Consider the following 18,024-nt stretch of genomic DNA (forward strand, 5'->3'; position numbering starts at 1 on the left):
CCAATTCTGGAAACAGAATTCAATAATGAATTACTTCTAAATTTTATAAAGAACACACAAACATTAAAACACTGATTGGTTATAGAAAGCAGAGTGGAGAAAAAAACCATTAGCTATCATTTTCATTAAAGAGCAGCACCCTCTGAAAAGAATCAAATCAATTAGTAATATTCACTTATATTGCAAAATAATATATACATAGAAAAGTTAGTGATTGTACTGATTTTATTACTTTTACTAAGCCATTTATCTTCCTCACACTCAATGCAAAGAAATAAAACAATATAAAGAAAAATATGTCCTCATTATTATTCACAATAAAAAGGGTCTGCTTCATTCTGCAGGCCTGGGCATATTATATAATAGGGAGCACTTAATGGCTCAAGTGGATCAAAGTATCATTTTGATTCTGATCCAATGAATAGAATCTCATGCATATCTGTGACTGGACTAACTCCATGGGAGCTGTGATGTAATGAGCCGTTTCTGTGGTAACCCCAGATCTCACTAAGTCAAGAAAAGACCCTACACAAGAAAAGATAACAATCAATCTGTCCATAAATTATAACTATAGGCTCTTTCTTTAGTGTAAGGTGGGAAAAGGGGCCCTTTCTTGAGTACATGGATACAAGTATTGTTGTGGTCTAAAGATTGCTGGATTGATATTGTGTCTGTTATGATGAAAAGGTTTACGTCAAAACCACTGCCAGATTAAGAAACTTCCACCACTTGTCTCAATTCTTCAAATAACGGAGCAAGTTCCTTTTCTAGGCTGACAATGAGTCCTAAAACACAGATAAGAAAATTAGAACATCAGAAAAATATTCTTGAAAAAGTCTTTGACTTAGATTTCCTACTGTCAAATTTAATTACTAAAAAGCAAACAAGATCTAGTTTATTCCCCATAAATAAAGCAAAATACTATAATTCTAACTAATCAAAACCTCTTTTCATTATGAAGTTTATTTTCATTATTAAAGTAAATACATTTAAAAATATTCATATGTATTAGAAGATATAAATTATATGTACTGTAATTTTGTTAAGAGTTTTGAAAAGAATAATTTATACTTTATTGTTTTAAAATCTGTACTGATCAGAAATGATACAAGATTTTTACTTAAAAAGGTACACTTTGGGGGGATCCCTGGGTGGCTCAGTGGTTTAGCATCTGCCTTTGGCCCAGGGCGTGATCCTGGGGTCCTGGGATCGAGTCCTACATCGGGCTTCCTGCATGGAGTCTGCTTCTCCCTCTGCCTGTGTCTCTGCCTCTCTCTCTCTCTCTCTCTCTCTCTGTCTCTCATGAGTAAATAAAATCTTTTAAAAAATAAAAAAAATAAATTAAAAAAAAAAAGTACACTTTTCTTCCTGAACAGATTCTAACAGACTTTATCAAAATACAAGTAAACAGGCTGCTTCAACCTTGAATAAAGAAATATTAGAAAACTATTTTATAAATTCAGTAAAGCTCAAGTGTAAATGGGTATTTCAATTGAAAAAATTAATTTTAAAGATGAATGGCAGGAGTGTAAAACATAAACTTCCATGTTGCAAATTTAGTGTTGAATCTGGGAGACAATGTAGTCTAGAAATTAGCCTATCTAGCTTTTCCTTAGTTTGTCAGAGTAAAAAGTTATTTATCTTAAATATCTTAGAAACTGTTTGTTTTATGCTCAAAGATCTTCCTCTATTTCACAGAATATTAAAAGCATCTGGGATTCTCAAAATGTTCTAGGTTGGGTGCCTGGGTGGCTCAGTCAGTTGGGCAACTGCCCCTGGCCAAGTCATGATCCAGGGGTCCTGGAATCAAGTCCCACCTCAGGCTCCCTTCTCAGCTGGGAGTCTGCTTCTCCCTCTCCCCTCCCCCCCCAATCTGCTCTCTCCTCTCTCTTACATACATACATACATACATACATACCAGAGAGTGGAAGAAAACATTTAAAAAAAATGTTCTAGGTACTAAAATATAATTCCGTACATTATCAAAATTTGTAACAACTGATGACTCAGTATATGATGGTGACTGATCACAACTGATATTTAATATACTTTAAATATCAACACCACAACTATCCTATATAAATTACAAAGTATTTTCACATATACTATTTTACAGCTTTGAAACATTTAAAAATGGAAGAGACCTTCTAGATCATCAATTCTAAACCCCTCATTTTAAAAACAAGGCATCTAAAGACAAGTTTCAGTGACACAGCTGGAAACAGAATGTGCTCAAACAACTTGGAAAGAAAAAAGCAGAAAAAAGAATGTATAACAGTTCTAAATAGCAGTCAAATCTAAAGGAGTCAATACTTAAAAAAAAAAAAAAAAATTCCCACTTTATCCAAGAGGGAGTATAGTATGTAAACTACAGAATACAGTCATTATTTTAAACATAAATATCTGGTCAAGGTCACTGGATATAATGGGATCCTATGATCTGCTATAGAAAATACAGCTTCCTGGTGGTGTGTGTTCTCAAAATCTTTGGCCCTTAGAAAGAACACATGTATGTTCATCCTAGTCAGACTCTTAAAATCTAAATCACATTAATTTTGCCCAATATCATTCAAGATTTAACAATCTCTAATAGATTGGTCTACATGGAATTGAACTCATCCTTGACCATTTTATGTGTCTGATTATCTTTTCCACTCTATTTTCTTAAGTTGTTTCAAATGTGAGCAAAATGTAGCATTCCAATGCTGAAGATAATTTAATTTTCCTTTCTCTCTTAAAAGATCACTTACCCATACAATGTTCATTTGAACTAGAAAATAACCCCATCAGACAAAGAAAGCAGGTATTAGCTCCATTATACAGCTAGGAAAAACAGAATCGAGAGAAGTTACTTTTCTGGAGACCAAGGAATAGATGGTGGAGTTGGGCCATTAATTCAGCTTTGCTGACTCTAAATCTACTATTTCTATCGTATTATACTGCTCAGATATGGTATTACAAGAAATTAAAAGCTGTATTTAAGGTAGTTAAAACACACCTGTATTGGCATTGCTGCTGGCTATGAAACTCACCACCAAAGGTAAACGATTGAATTGAACCACCTAAAAAGAAAGTAAGATCTAAGTAAATGTTACTCAAATAAAATATCTTAATTTTTCAAAACTTTTATTTAAATGGCCAATGGGTAAGATACTACCTAGCATCATGTAATATGAAAGAGCTGAAAATAAGTATTTCTGTACCACAGAGTATCTCTTAGAGACATTATCATTATTCAACCTGCAGAGATTTGAAGGCAGGACTATGTCATCTTCATTTCTCTAGCTCCAAAGCCTAGCAGTGTGTCAATTATTACATGGCAGGGACTCCAGAAATATTTGATTACATGGCTAAAGTCAGTATTTCTCATTCAAGTAATTATATCTTGATGATTTTCCTGCTTCCTGTAACACTATTAATTTAAACTTCAAATCAACTATCACTTAAAAAAAGTTAGTTTCAAACTAATCTTTATTAGTAAAATTAAAGGTCAAAAGGGGTTGTTATCTTTTGCCTAATACACATGAGAATATGTGTATTTATTTTTTAAAATAAAAAATGTCACTTGTGTAACATCAGCAGTACATGAATCAAATTCTGGGAAACAATGCTCTAAAGCAGAAGCTGTTAATTTATTCTAAACAAAAAAATGCAGCTACACATCAAGAGGTATGTAGCAATGAAATTCTCTCATAATAACCTCACTTATATATATCTTTAAACCAAATGAAGGAATTAGCAGCAATAACAAATTTTAGTAACTTATCATGTGACCATCAAAGGGAACTTTTTATTTGTCACAACAACAAAATAAGTGTGTCATTTGAGAAATCATATTTGTTAAGCTAAGGGCACCATCTACTGGAGGTAAGAGTGACCTGACTTCTCTTTTTAGGATAATGTATTTTATTAATAAATCTTTTAATCACTTTTCCATATTAATTAATTCCTGGTATACTGGAATAAAATGTGAAGACAATTACTACAATTCAACACAACTTTGAAGGCTAAGATTTTAAAATGCCATCCACATTTCAAAACTAAAATTTAGAATAACATTAGTTATTCTATATAGAAGACTATTATAATAATAGGTGAAAGCAGCAAACCATTCAATTATTATGAACCTACCTGGTAGGTGTTATAGTAACAGATGATACTTTTATTTTTTGAAAGACCAAGTTTGCTCCCTTGGTCTGTTGCAAGGGCAAAAGTAGATAAGAAACCAGGTCTCAAAGCATGCTCTGGAGCATTATCATTGGCCACTGGAAATACAAATGATTTAAATAAAAATCAATGCAGTGGATATGATAGAAGTTTATCGTACTTTTTTTTAAAAAACATAAATCAGTGAAAATATTGAGCACAAGAGGTACTATGCTTCACAATGCTGAAGATCATATCAATAATTGGGTCTCATCCATTTTGGTGAGAAAAACTGCTCAATGAGAAACTGAATGATCCTAACTAAGGGAGGAAATACTGATCCTCGTAATTTTTTTCAAAGAATTCTAAATGTATATATTTTCTTAATACCTACTTTAAAACACAAATTAATCAGTACATTTAATAAACTAAATGTTCTGGTTAACTGAGAGCCAAGTCAGAATATAATAATGAAAAAAGCTTCCAGAAAACCTTTGCTCTCATAAAACCTATAACACATCACTTGAAGATATTTAATAATTTTGCAGCTAGCCATTTGTTTTAAGTTTCTTTCACTCATTATAAGGCCTGAATGGAGTTAGTTCTACCAATAAGTGCAGAGCTTAAGGCCTTAATACAGAGATCCTAAGAAAGAACATTAGAGCTGGGAAATCTCCAACATTATTTTGATTTTGTTCAAAGCCCTCAATACCAGAACTGAGAAAAGGTGAAAAGGCAGGTGACTACTTGCCCATGGTATGGTGGCTTAGAATGCACACTGAACCACACATCAGAAGATAATTGGTTCTATTACTATCTTGTTACTGACTCACTTGTAACTCTGAACTAACGATGTACTTTTTGCACTTGACCATCTTTGTTTACAAAATGAAAGAACTAAATTAGGTGATTTCTAAACTTTCTCTGAATTCTAAAGTCTAAAATTATCTGACACAGATGATAACCTCAGGTGGAAAATAAATGTAAAGAACATTACTTAATCTTTCTTTGGTAAATCTATTACAGCATCCCTAAAGAACTAGGAACATCCATGTGATGACATATTAAGAAACAAGTAGTAAAAATAGTCTTAATACACACTGATGCAGTGACATCATATATATTTTAAAAAGCTGAGGGGCGTCTGGGTGGCTCAGTCAGTTAAGTGACTGACTTGATTTCAGCTCAGGTTATGATCTCATGGCCATGAGACTGAGCCCCATGTCAGGCTCCTGGTTCTGGCCAGAGTCTGCTTGTCCCTCTCCTTCCCCCTCTGCTCCTCTACACTGCTCTCATGCCTAGTGCTCTCTCTCTCAAATAAGTAAATAAATAAAACCTAAAAAAAAAAAAAAAGGCTGAAAATCAAGGAAAAAAAATAGTTTTTAGGTTAACAAGCTCTTCTTTAGGCGAGAAAGTCTTGTTAGAGTCTAATTAATTAAAGTAATTGTGAAGTTAGCAGTTTAAAAAATATCTTATTTCTAGGAAAGAAGGAGAAAATTAACAGAGACTCAACAACAACAAAAAAACCAATATATGTGAATTCAAATGTACGGAAGTTTATCCCACAACCACCAGTAGTACTGATCAAAAATTATATATTAGGGAAATGTGTGTGTATAATATATACAGCTGCATACATGCTTAGTCTGAGCACTATTTACTAATGTTTACATTATACCACAAATGTCTCTAATGCAAAATTGGGCTTGTGATAAACCCATGTTTAAACTCTTGATGATGACACAATCCATTCAAAATGTAGTAAGTTATAAACTCCAACCCAGCCTTCAACATACAAAAGCAAACATCTCCCCCTAAACTGAGACCATCGCCTAAATTTACTGAAGTAGCTTTTATATGCTTACCTTCTGCCCTACTCAGACATAAATATGTTTTTATTCAAAAGCAAACATGAGGTGCACTTGGGTGGCTCAGGTTGTGATCCTGGGGTCCTGGGATTGAGTCCTGCATCAGGATCTCTGCAGGGAGCCTGCCTCGCCCTCTCCCTGTATCTCTGCCTCTCTCTGTGTGTCTTTCATGAATAAATAAATAAAATCTAAAAAAAAAAAAAAAAAAAAAAAAAGGCAAACATGACACTGACATGCAGGTGGCTCAGGCTCAGTTTTTACCTTTAATAACGGGGACTCCATCTCTATCTGACACAACAATAGCATGGAGCCCTTCAACACTAGAAAGAAAAAAAAGAAGTTAAAATATTATGAAGCATTTCATTTTCTCAAAATATGTACCTTAAAGTCATTACGGGGATTTTCAAGTATATTTCTGAAAAACTGTCAACTCAGTTGCTGACCTCGTAAGTTCCTAAATTTCTGCCAAAACTTCCAGAAATTGAATAACCATGCCTTATAATCCTTACCAATTTATGCTATTGATAAAGATCTAAAACACAGATAATTCTCCATTAAAATGGCTAATTATCTTTCCATTATTTATGAAAGTATGACAGGTTATCATCAGCAGTAGCTATAGTGACAATGGTATTAAGTGCCATCAAGATATCTGTGGGGTATGAGAGCCTAGAAGAGGGGGGTGATTTAGACAAGTGGGTCAGGGAAGGCAGTGGTAGTTAAGCTGAGGTGTTATGGCACTGGTCAGAAGACTGACAGAAAGACTGCTCTAGGCTGAAGGAACAGGTTGGAAAGAATGAAGGTCTGTCTGGTAGCAATCTTTTTAGTTATGCCTAATAAGCAGTAAGTGGAATCATCAAACCTGTGACTGTATAGTCCAGTCTAGGCTCTCCTACATTTACTATTTAAACCACCCTGAGCTAGTTATGAAACCTCTGTAAGCACCTGTTAAAAATATGAAATGGGAATAACTACTTATGTAGCTATTGTAAAATTTAATAAAATAATCCATGTAAAGTAGAAACTGATAGTTAAAATTCACAAATATTAATTATTACTAATTGCCATCAGAATGTCATCTGCACACACTGACAGTTAGGCAGTTTACGTGTTAACTCTTTAAGAGAATTCCGAGAGCACAAAACTTAAGTGTTAAAAATTAGAATGGGAAAACATTCTCCAACTTTCAGCCCTATAATCTTGTAATATCCAAGACTGCTAGACTGCTGCTCAGAAATATGTTCAATGATAACTATAACCCAGATCATTCTTTGTTAACCTTAATGTTTTAAGTTAGAAATAGGAATTTTCATATTAAGATACTGAAATTAAACTTTAAAGATCCCAGTGGCAAAAACTTTTAAGTCAGAGAAGTGTTATTAAAATTTGAGAAAATGTTATAAACACTATCATTTATGAACTTCACATTAAAAGTAAGAACGATGAAATAACCATGTATAAACATTTACTGGTATTACTTTTCATGATCATTCAATTCTGGAATTATCTACAGATTAAAATGTGCTCTGCATGGTTTTTTTTTTTCTCTGTAAGGTTAATGTATAAAAGAAATTCTTCTTAAAAACTAGTTAAATAAAAGTATATTCTACAGATACATGTACACACAGAAACAATTTTGTACAGTTATCAACAGCAACATCACTTGAAATAGGAAAAAACCTAACTATTAAGAAAGACAAGATCAATAAATTATGACACACATATACAATGGAATACTTTGCAGCCATTAAAAATAAGGTTTTTTGTTATGCACTGGGAAGGACTGGTCTCAAAGGTATATTGTTAAGTGAAAAAACATAGTTTTGCATAGTGTGTGTACAGGAAACAAAACTTATATAATAACAAGGGTAGGCACACATATGTATTGTTGCAATGGACTAAATGTTTATGTCACCCCCAAAATTCGTATGTTGAAACCCTAATCCCAATGTGATGGTATTTAGAGGTGGGGCCTTTGGGAGGCAATTAGGATATGGGGTGGAGCCCTCAGAATGGGAATAGTGCCCTTACTTAAGGCTAGAGACTAGCTAGCCCTCCTTCTACCATATGGAGATAGGTGAAGTCTATAATGTGCAACTCAGAAAGCGGCCTTCACCAGAATCCAACCATGCTGGCACCTCGATCTTGGACTTCCAGCCTCCACAACTGTGAGAATTTCACTTATTTATAGGAAATCCAATCTATGGTACACTTTGTCCTAATAGCCTCAACCAAGACCTATGTGTACATGTATAAATATGTGTGCTTATTTACCTGCTTGTTTCTAGGTGCGTAAATTAACTTCGAGGGTAATGGGTGCCTTCAAGAGGGGAACTGTGTGGTGGGGGAAAACCAAACCAAACCAAAACAAACATATGGTCCTAATCCCTTTCTTCTACTATAGAAAGATTTTCATCACACTCTTACAAATACTCTTTTTACAAATATCAACTAGGCTTCTGCTCCTATATTTTGTTGCCAGTGTGGTATCTTTCCAACCCTACTGGTCAATTTTACCATCCATTCAATATGCTAAACCTCCAACGAGGCAGATACAGAAAGCCTAAGTACAGAAAGCCTTCATTTTGTACAGTTCCAATGTGGACTATAGTTACCACAGTTGAATGAAATAATTCCACTCTCCCTGACAGGATGGCTCAAATTTCAGGAAGTACGGTGTATTAAGTGAGTAACGGCATACAATACAAACTCCACTAACTCTTCACACAAATCACTGTGTGAATAACTGTAAATGACAGATGCACACTGTCCCATCACTTCTTTCAAAGTGTGTCGGTGACTGGTCACTGAGCATCTGTTACTTAGTTTATGCAGGGACAGTAAAGCATGGAGTATTATTATCTCCTTGTCTTCCAATGAAAAAGCATATGACATTAAAAAGAAAAACAGAACTGAAATAGGGAACTGGCTAATAAAGATGAAATACAGCAAAGGAAGTAAAGGTGACAATGCTGGAAGTGAAATTCAAATAGAAAGCAAGCACTCATAGATGAGATAACTGGCCAAAAGAATGCTGACATTTTTACTGTTGTGCACAAGACGTGCAGTTAGAGGAGCTTCGTGAAAGTGCACTTACTGACAGAATTTACGAAAGTGGGCTGTGATGAAAAGGATGAAAATCTCCCAGAGGAAGTGATGCTGGCAAAAAACTCTGAACATCAACAGTACAAAGGACAAAATGGTGGAAGCTGATCCACATTTAGAAAGGAGTATGCCAATTTGCCAAGGCACAGAAAAGATGCCTGCTCCTTATCTTAAGGTTTTACCTTTCATATATTTTACTATATATGCAAAGAAGCAGGCACTGTTCAAACCACACTTGAGAAGTTTTCTACAAAGAAACTAACACTGTAATCCTCAGTATTTCCACTGTTTTTAAATTGTGGTGTATTAAACAAATATTGGTTTTAGCATTTGTTTCTATCCCTTCAAACAGAACCAACAAAAGGTTTTAATGTTTTGACAAAATCTTCTAAAGGTCACAAAACAACTGTCATTTTCCCCAGGGATTACTAAAATTGCTTTGGACGGTTTCGGCTTGTACAGTCATTTTTATGGCCCTGAACTACCAAGCAAAGCCTGTTCATCATGTTAAGAACAGAATCAGTGCTCTAGTTTTGCAAGTACTAGAAGGAAGAGAGTGAAAATGAATTCAAGTACTACATTAACATGAAACCAGAAGTAACAGTTACTTAACAGTTCAATAGTATGTTCTTCCTGAATATAGAAAAATATACATAAATCAAACCCAGGAGACAAGGTCATTAATTTCTACCGGTTGCAGCCAGGGTAAAGGCACAAGTCAATAGGCAAACCACGTCAAACAATTCACGCAAAAATCCAAACAAGAGAATTTTTTTTTTTAACCTACCTACAGAAATAAATTGACATCCAAAATCTTTTAAAATTCACACATTTGGAGAATTCTTAAAAAAGTAAAAAAAAAAAAAAAAAAAATCTCACTTTTACACCTCAAAGGTCATTCAGTAATGCTGAAATATAAAAATGGATGTTTCAAGTTGTATTCTCTTTCTCATATTCTTAACTCTCAGGTATTACTTTACACTAAGCTAAATGTGAATTTTAATACAACTAAAGTGACAAAGTCCTTTGAACCACAAAAATATCTAAAAGGAAGTTTGCTGTCGTCCACACAGAACCTAATTGATACTGGTGCATCGAATGGACTGGGTGCAGGCAAAAGAAACCTTTGTGATTTTTCCAAGTATGAATGCTGTCTATATCCAGCATTTTTGGGTTATGCAGACTCAGCAATTAGGTCTTAAAAATGATACTAGAGGAAAGGCATGTTCTTAGGGTTTTTCCCCTTAAAACTGCTCTAACTACTTTAAAGTATAATCCAGTAAACTGCTGACAGTATATTTGAAAGAACTCTCAAGTGACAAGAAATCTAACTTCTAGCCCTCTGGCATTCATGAGCTGTTTAACTTCAGACAAGTCACATAACTTCTCTAAGCCTCATATTATTTATCTGCAAATTCAAAGGATATTTCTTGTGCTAATGTCAAATATGTGAAAATGCTAAACAGCAGCATAATATACATACTAGTCTATAATATACAGAAACGAAATGTTACATAAAATCAATATATATTATGCAGAATTTGTTTAATAACAAATTAGTAATTTTTTACCTTGGTAATTTTTTATACAGGAATCGCTTTAGGTCCTGAAAGAGAATATAAGAAATCACATTATAATAATATGCCTTGTACTGGTTCTCTAGTTACTGTCCCACCCACATTTCAGGTACTTTAAATTGTCACTCACATAATCTTTCTTGTGTTTTCTTTCTGATTTTGATACTAGTTGTGTGACTTGGAACAAGTTATTTATTAGCCTTTTTCTCTAAGCTCCAGTTTCATTATTTGTTGAGAAGGGATAAATCACAGAACCTATGTCATAAGACTGTTGTTAAAATTTATTGAGAAGATGTATGTAAACTAATTAGCCTATCTGGACAAAAATATAGCAAATACATATTAGCTGTAAAATTAGATCATATTTTTCATACTATTTTACATCCTGTTGCCACTGTCTTGTTCACTTGAGAATGTATTATAAACATCTTTCTGTGTCCACAGATAAGCCTTCTAATGTCACTTTAACAATCATGGGTAAACTCACTTCTCTGAAACTCCATTTGTTTTCATGACTACAGTAAATGACAATGTGTGTCAAGTGTTAAGCATGGAAGAGAGCTGGGACTAAAGAAATTAAACACTATTTTATTTCCTCTCCTTACACTTTCTCACCTGGTGAATTTCACTGACAATCTAGGTATCAATTATGAGGTCTACCTAGGTAAATCAGGTATCTGTTGTTTTGAACCTCTAATCCCTACTATTCTCCAAACCTGAATGTTCATTTTATTTTATGTTATCATCACCATCTTAACCTCTGCTCTTATCTTAAACACACACATTAAAATACAACTCATAACATTTCTTGTGAAATATAGATTTCCTCAATCTCTTATTGTTTCCACTAATGGCACTACCAATCCCATTATTCAGGTCTGAAACACAGAGTAACATTTAACCCTAATAACATCAATAACATCACCTTTATCACTTCTAAATGATTTGTGACGTCAAATGTTTTTAAAATGATCTCTTCCTCTCCTTTTCAACTGACATTATAATTCAGGTTCACTTTTTTATTTATGACTTGTGCTAGTCCAACTGGTATGCTGGTCTCCCATTTCTATCCCATACAATTCTACAATGCTAGTAGCCATATTATTGTACTTTTTCACCTGGGTTAGAGGTGCCAGATGATTCTGTGTGCAGCCAAGGCTGAGAACCAACATCTGAGTGGCTCTCCACTGTTTAAAAAATTCTCTACAAATTCTTTTAATATTTGAGCCTCTCTACAATACGGTCAACACCTAATTTTACAGTCTTGCTTCCTACCACACCCTCATAACCTCAGCCCCAGCAAAAGTGGACAACTCACAGCTCCTCCACACACATCTCTTTCCCTTTCCTATCTCTCAAACTTTGCTTATACTATTCATTTTAATAATAATTCTTTATTAAAGAATTTTAAGAAAAAATGCTACTTATTTAGAGCTCATCTCAACCACCAAATACTCCAAATAAGCTTTCCTGATAAATACAAACCAGATGTAATCCCTCTCTTCTTTGAATTTTCACACAATAATGTATATACATTTATGATCACCTGCTTACTATACCTTAAAAAGAAATTTAAAAACCCTTAAAGAGAGGAATTATACCTTAATTGTTGTTATTTCACCCACAGCCCTTATTGCAACAACCTTTGCAAGGTGATGCTCAATAGATATATAGTGATTTGACGATGCCTGGAGAATAAGGTCTCAAGAACATAATGACAAACACCCCCAAAAATGAAGTGTCTGTATGTAAAGGCATACAAAGTTCCTAAATATTCAAACACATAATCTTGCAACCAAAAAGAAAAAAAAAATCACATTGATATTAATGTTTAATGACCATTTAACCTAGCGGTTAAGAGCATAAACTCTGGAGTCAGACTGTCTGGCTTGGTACCTGGACTCTACAACTTACCAGCCGTGTAACCTGAGGCAAGTTACTTCACCTTTCTATGCCTTGGCATCCTCATCTAGAACACAAGGGTAGTAACAGTGCCTACTTCCTGAAAGTTGTAAGAATTACATACGTTCAGTGTTTCGAAGAACGCCCAGCATGTACAGAAGTAAAATAATAACAGGATGTAAAATATAAAGATTCGTAGTGTTAATTCCCTGTTGTTCCTAGTAACTAGTACAATCAAGTTTCCTAAACTTCGAATTTGGGTTTTGTTGCTGTGCTAATGAGGTTATCAGTCAGAAATCATCTCAAATTGCCTCCAGTGAATCTAGAGACACGTCATGACCACTTTACTGGGAAAAAGTAGATTCACACAGCCGCAAAACGCCATTTAGAAATTCAAATGGTGTTCAGAGCCTCTCTTAACGCCCGCTGCACTGGGGAGTGGCAAGAGTACAATTTTCTCCACCTCAGACACCTTGGCGTCCTCCGCCCTCACCGTGGGCAGAAACTCAGGACCCAGAACATCTCTTCATGTTAGTCACTCACTCCGGAGTCTACAGAAAATACATGGCGGTGGGCGGGTTAAAAGTAAACTCATTTCTGCTCGGGAAGCTCTGCCTCTCCCCGCGCAGTAGGCCTCCAGCAAACTCCCCACCCTCCCCGCTTCCTCTTGTGTGGGTGTGTTAACTCACATCCGCCATGACGAACCCCTTTCTTCCGCAGGATCAATCTCCACTCCTGGAAGAGAAACTCCTGGTGATTCTCCCCTCAAGACCTTCTTCTCACTCTCTTCTCACCTCCAGCCTAATAAGCGGAGTCGGCTCTCATCACGGCCGGGCAAGGATCCGTGGCTCTAGGACTCGCACCAGGGAAGCCCAAGCGAGGTGGGAGTTCCCAAAGAGCCAGAAGGAAGCTGGGATGCCCTACCTCAGCCCACTCCACCCTCCAGTCGCCGACATGTAGGCCCAAAGGAGAGGGGAAGGCCAGTGCTCTCCCTCTCCGTCTCACCGCTCGCGCCCCCTGCGGGCCCCGGCTGTATACCGAGCGAAGCGGCTCGAGTTACTGGCTTTCTGGGCTGCGGTGCTCTCTCCGCCGTAACTTCAGGGACAGTTTCAAAGACAAGTCTCCCCGGAAAGCCGTCGTCACATGACTTGCGACCTCCTCCGCGCTCCCGGAAGCAGTTCTCTGTCTCCGAGGCCCGAAGACACGGCATTTCCGGGGAGGTGCGAGGGCCTTTGGCATCGGCCCCGCCCCTCCCCTCCCGGCCCCGCCCCTCCCCTCCCGGCCCCGCCCCTCCCCTCCCGGCCCCGCCCCGCCCCGCCCCGCCCCAGCCCTCTGCCCGCTCCCTGCGCCTGCGCAAGACTTAAGGACGAGGGGCGGCTCGCTGGTGGATGCGGGCTTCGCTGGAAACCGTCGGGCTCTTAAAGAGCCCCGGGAAAAGTATGCGAGACGACGTTGTTGTGTGGGGAGGGTGCGTACATTTCATTAGTTTCTCAAGGTCCGTTATCTTAAGACTTTTTTCATCTTCAGATGAGAGAGTTTGAAGGGGTGTTGCTTACAGGCTGAGCGGCATGCAGGATTCCTGTGCCCTGAAGCCCCTGGTGCCTGGGACGCCCGGCTGGCTGAGTCCATTGAGCATAGGACTTGATCGCGGGGTGCTGAGTTCTAGCCCCACTGGCTGAAGACGGTACTTAAAAATAAAATCTAGAAAGAAAGAAAAGAAAGAAAAAAGGGGAGGGGAGGGGAGGGGGGAAGGTAGGTCCCGGGTTCATAGGTTTCTGACCCCAATGTCCGCCTCTGCCTTGGCTTTTTCAAGAGTGCTCTGCAGGGGCCTGTCTAGATTGAATAGAGGAGCCTTGGGCCTCCTGGAGTTTTCACAGCTGTGCAACTCAACTTGTGCAGATACTGGATAACCTGCCGTCGGCTCATGTTTTAGGAGGCTGTGACTTCTAAGGAGTAACAATATTTTGTTTGGTGCTCGTTTGCACATGTAACAAAAACCTACAATTGGTGGTAAGAAAACGAAGGCTATGGGAACTTGAGGACTCCTCATCTTCAGCTCCCAACCCCTAAAAGTCGGAGGGCGATAGGAATTAACTCTAGCCCAAGACATGGTGGACTCTGATTTCCTGGTTATCCTTGAGAAGATGAAATGGTAAACTACACAGCTGTTTAAACTGTTAAAAATGACCAAATTATTACAAGTGAACTTGACAGTTCCATAGCAACTCACATTTTGAAGTTCACGTCCTTTTTCTTATTTGAATTAAACCCTTTGACTTCTTAGCTTCTGGGATGCTGCTTTACTTATTTTCGGTCCTCACCCAGTCTAGTTTGCTTCCTGATTCTTTAGATGATGGCATTTAAAGCTTGTCTTTGGTTTCTGTATTTCTCTTTTCCCATTTTCCTGAGAATGTGAGTCCCACGTCTACACCTTTCCTCAGAATTCTAGGTTCACATTTTCAGTGGGTTGTTGGATATTTCTTGTGGGTTGTTGGATATTTCTACATACATGTCTTTTAGTCAGCTCTGACTCAAAAGCTCCAAAAATTTCTCATTTAAGCTTTTTTTCCTAATGTGTATCTGTATTGTTTCCATGATTCTACTAGTCAAGATTAGACTGCTAATCTTTTGTTCCTGATTTTTTCATCTATATTCTTTCAATTCTTCATTCAAACCCTTATTGTATTTAGCAAGATGATATTAATAGCCACTTAGTAATGGCCAGATAAGCCTTCCAAAACAATGCACATTACTGCTGTTCAAAAAATCTTTAGCGACGTATGTACCACTGCAGACTGATAAAGTTGACAGTCTTAAACTGACACAAGCATTCTATTTTACTTCTAAATACATTCTAATGTGAATCCTGTACTCCAGCCAAGTTGATTACTTCACCCTTCCATCACTGGTTATTCTTTCTCCACACTGGTTCTGGAGGGTCTTTTAAACTCAAATGTTTATTTCTCTTGTAGGGGAGGAAGAACATACTTCTACCCTCTTAGGTTTTTATGGCTGGGCCTAAGAATTAAACTGATACATTATCTGGTGAAAAACATACACATTTATTTAATATTCTTATGTGTATATGGCAGTCTTCAGAAGGAAGTAAGGTCCAAAGAAATCATTAGGTCCACAGGTTAAATACCTTTTTATGCAAAGAACAACAAATTGTGGAGATGTGACAAGAAAGGGGGCTTGGGTAAGGGACAGTAAATTGTGGGACAGTGACTCTGAAATATATGCGTGAAACCAATGGCAGATAAAAATTATTTAGTAGACTTGTTTGTACAGGTCCATTTTGGCATCAGTCTTGCCTTTGGTGGTAAGAATGTTCTCTTCCTGGTAAGAGGGCACCTTTCTCAGAGGAAATTTTAAGACCTGCTTTTTGGTAAAAGAGATCAAAGAATCCTTCCTGCATCTGTTTTCTTAGTGCCTTCAGTTCAAAATAATCAATATGCCTAAGTGGCATATTTTGGGGTGGCATGTTCTGCACCCCTTCACTTTCTACCTTAAATATGTATTTATTTTTTGAGAGAAAGAACATACGCATGTGTGCACATGCACAGGGTTGAGGAGGGGCAGAAGGAGAGAGAGACAGAAATAGAGGGAGAGGGAGAAGCAGACCCCCACAGGGAGCCCTATGTGGGACTCAATCCCCCAACCCTGGGATCAGGCCCTGAGCTGAAGGCAGATGCTCAACCACTAATCCACCCAGGTGTCCCAGGAGACAGCATCTTAAGCAGGCTCCATGCCCAGGGCACACAGCCCGATGTAGGGGGTAAATCTCATGACCTTGAAATCATGACCTGGGAGCTGAAATCAAGAGTTGGTCATTTAACTGACTGAGCCACCCAGATAATGTAATATCTACATTAGATATTTATTTATTTATTATTAAAAATATTTTACTTATTTATTCATTAGACACACACACACACACACACACACACACACACACACACACAGAGACAGGCAGAGGGAGAAGCAGGCTTCATGCAGGGAGCCTGATGGGGGACCTCCCCCGATCCCAAGTCTCCAGGATCACACCCTGGGCTGAAGTCAGCGCTAAACCGCAGAGCCACCCGAGCTGCCCAACCTTAGATATGTAAATCTTGTTTTCTGACAGTATCTTCTCACATATCACATTCTCTTGAATGCTACTATATGTTACCTAGAATAATTGATATTTGTGCATAATTTATGTGTCATAGTTTTGATTTGTTTTCCCAATGAAACCCTAACGCCTAGAAGGCTGGGTCATGTTTTGGATTTTTTCCAGTTTCCTGCAATGACTAAATGTCTTGCATTCTGTAGGCACTCATTCAGCATCTGTGGAATAAAAGTGATTAAAAGAAACTGTTAATTCTGGCCCTGATGACAACTTCTTAGTTGCCCAAGTTTAGAGGCAAATAAAAACATGAACTCTAGCAAGTTCTTTTAATTTCCGGAAGTGCTATTTTTCACTTAACATCCATCCTAATGACTTTGATAAATGATAATTGACCTGGAAAATACTGATTTTTTTTCTTCTTGGGTGGCAAAAAAGGGAGAGCATAGCTTTCTAAACTCTCCAAATATCACTACATCCTCAAATTGAAAGAACTTAGATTTCTAATTTCCAAGTGTGGGGGTTTTTGAATTATGGATCTGTTTTGAATTTACTCACTGCTGCTGGTATAAGACTAGGGAAAATATTTACCAGCCTAAAGGATTATCAGCACTATGTACCAGTTCTCCAAGGGGGTATACCAGCTGATCCCTGAGGTTCAGGAAGAAATTAGTAGAAACTGTATACATACACACACAAAATTTTATCTTACTATTCAAATTTTCTAGTACACAGCATTCTAGAGAAATAGTATACCATAAATATAATACATTAAACAGTTAAATATGTACATGTTGTAAAAGTTCTAACTTTATTGGTTGCATCAAAAGCCTTTGTTTCTGCTTATTTTTAGCTTAAGTTTCTCTTAGCTTTTGTATATGCCTAGGACCTCTCAATTTTTATTTTTTATTTTTATTTTTTTCTTCTTATTTTTTTATAATAAATTTATTTTTTATTGGTGTTCAATTTGCCAACATACAGAATAACACCCAGTGCTCATCCTGTCAAGTGCCCCCCTCAGTGCCCGTCACCCATTCACCCCCACCCCCCGCCCTCCTCCCCTTCCACCACCCCTAGTTCGTTTCCCAGAGTTAGGAGTTTTTGTGTTCTGTCTCCCTTTCTGATATTTCCCACACATTTCTTCTCCCTTTCCTTATATTCCCTTTCACTATTATTTATATTCCCCAAATGAATGAGAACATACAATGTCCTTCTCCGACTGACTTACTTCACTCAGCATAATACCCTCCAGTTCCATCCACATTGAAGCAAATGGTGGGTATTTGTCGTTTCTAATGGCTGAGGAATATTACTCAGC

General features: G+C 37.2%; 1 protein-coding gene and 1 long non-coding RNA gene across 5 annotated transcripts; one reads left to right on the plus strand and one right to left on the minus strand.

Moving 5' to 3' along the window:
* Positions 1-207: 207 nt before the first annotated feature.
* On the minus strand, positions 208-13,803 carry LAMTOR3 (late endosomal/lysosomal adaptor, MAPK and MTOR activator 3). 4 transcript variants are annotated; one of them, XM_077882116.1, is made up of 7 exons: positions 13,604-13,803; positions 13,288-13,333; positions 10,691-10,725; positions 6,276-6,334; positions 4,132-4,265; positions 2,999-3,062; positions 208-785 (listed from the first exon to the last, which is right to left on the minus strand). In XM_077882116.1, the coding sequence occupies exons 2-7, from the start codon at positions 13,294-13,296 to the stop codon at positions 712-714; spliced, it is 375 nt and encodes a 124-aa protein (XP_077738242.1). In that variant the 5' UTR covers positions 13,297-13,333; positions 13,604-13,803; the 3' UTR covers positions 208-711. The 4 variants fall into 4 exon arrangements, with proteins under 4 accessions (XP_077738242.1, XP_077738241.1, XP_077738239.1 ...); XM_077882115.1 differs by having other exon boundaries at positions 13,523-13,803; XM_077882113.1 differs by having other exon boundaries at positions 13,637-13,800.
* Positions 13,804-13,904: 101 nt separating this feature from the next.
* LOC144303743 (uncharacterized) lies at positions 13,905-14,881 on the plus strand. Its single transcript, XR_013370713.1, has 2 exons — positions 13,905-14,035; positions 14,126-14,881. It is a non-coding gene; the product is annotated as an uncharacterized LOC144303743 (long non-coding RNA).
* The last annotated feature ends 3,143 nt before the right edge of the window (positions 14,882-18,024 follow it).

The sequence above is a fragment of the Canis aureus genome, chromosome 33 (genome assembly GCF_053574225.1).
Source record: "Canis aureus isolate CA01 chromosome 33, VMU_Caureus_v.1.0, whole genome shotgun sequence".
Classification (NCBI taxonomy): domain Eukaryota; kingdom Metazoa; phylum Chordata; class Mammalia; order Carnivora; family Canidae; genus Canis; species Canis aureus.

Excerpts from the sequence above, each read along its gene's own strand:
- LAMTOR3 (XM_077882116.1), bottom strand. Across the intron at positions 4,266-6,275 it reads TGGAGTCCCCGTTATTAAAG|TGGCCAATGATAATGCTCCA; the intron begins GTAAAAACTGAG and ends TTGTATTTCCAG. Across the intron at positions 786-2,998 it reads CAGCAGCAATGCCAATACAG|GACTCATTGTCAGCCTAGAA; the intron begins GTGTGTTTTAAC and ends TCTGTGTTTTAG.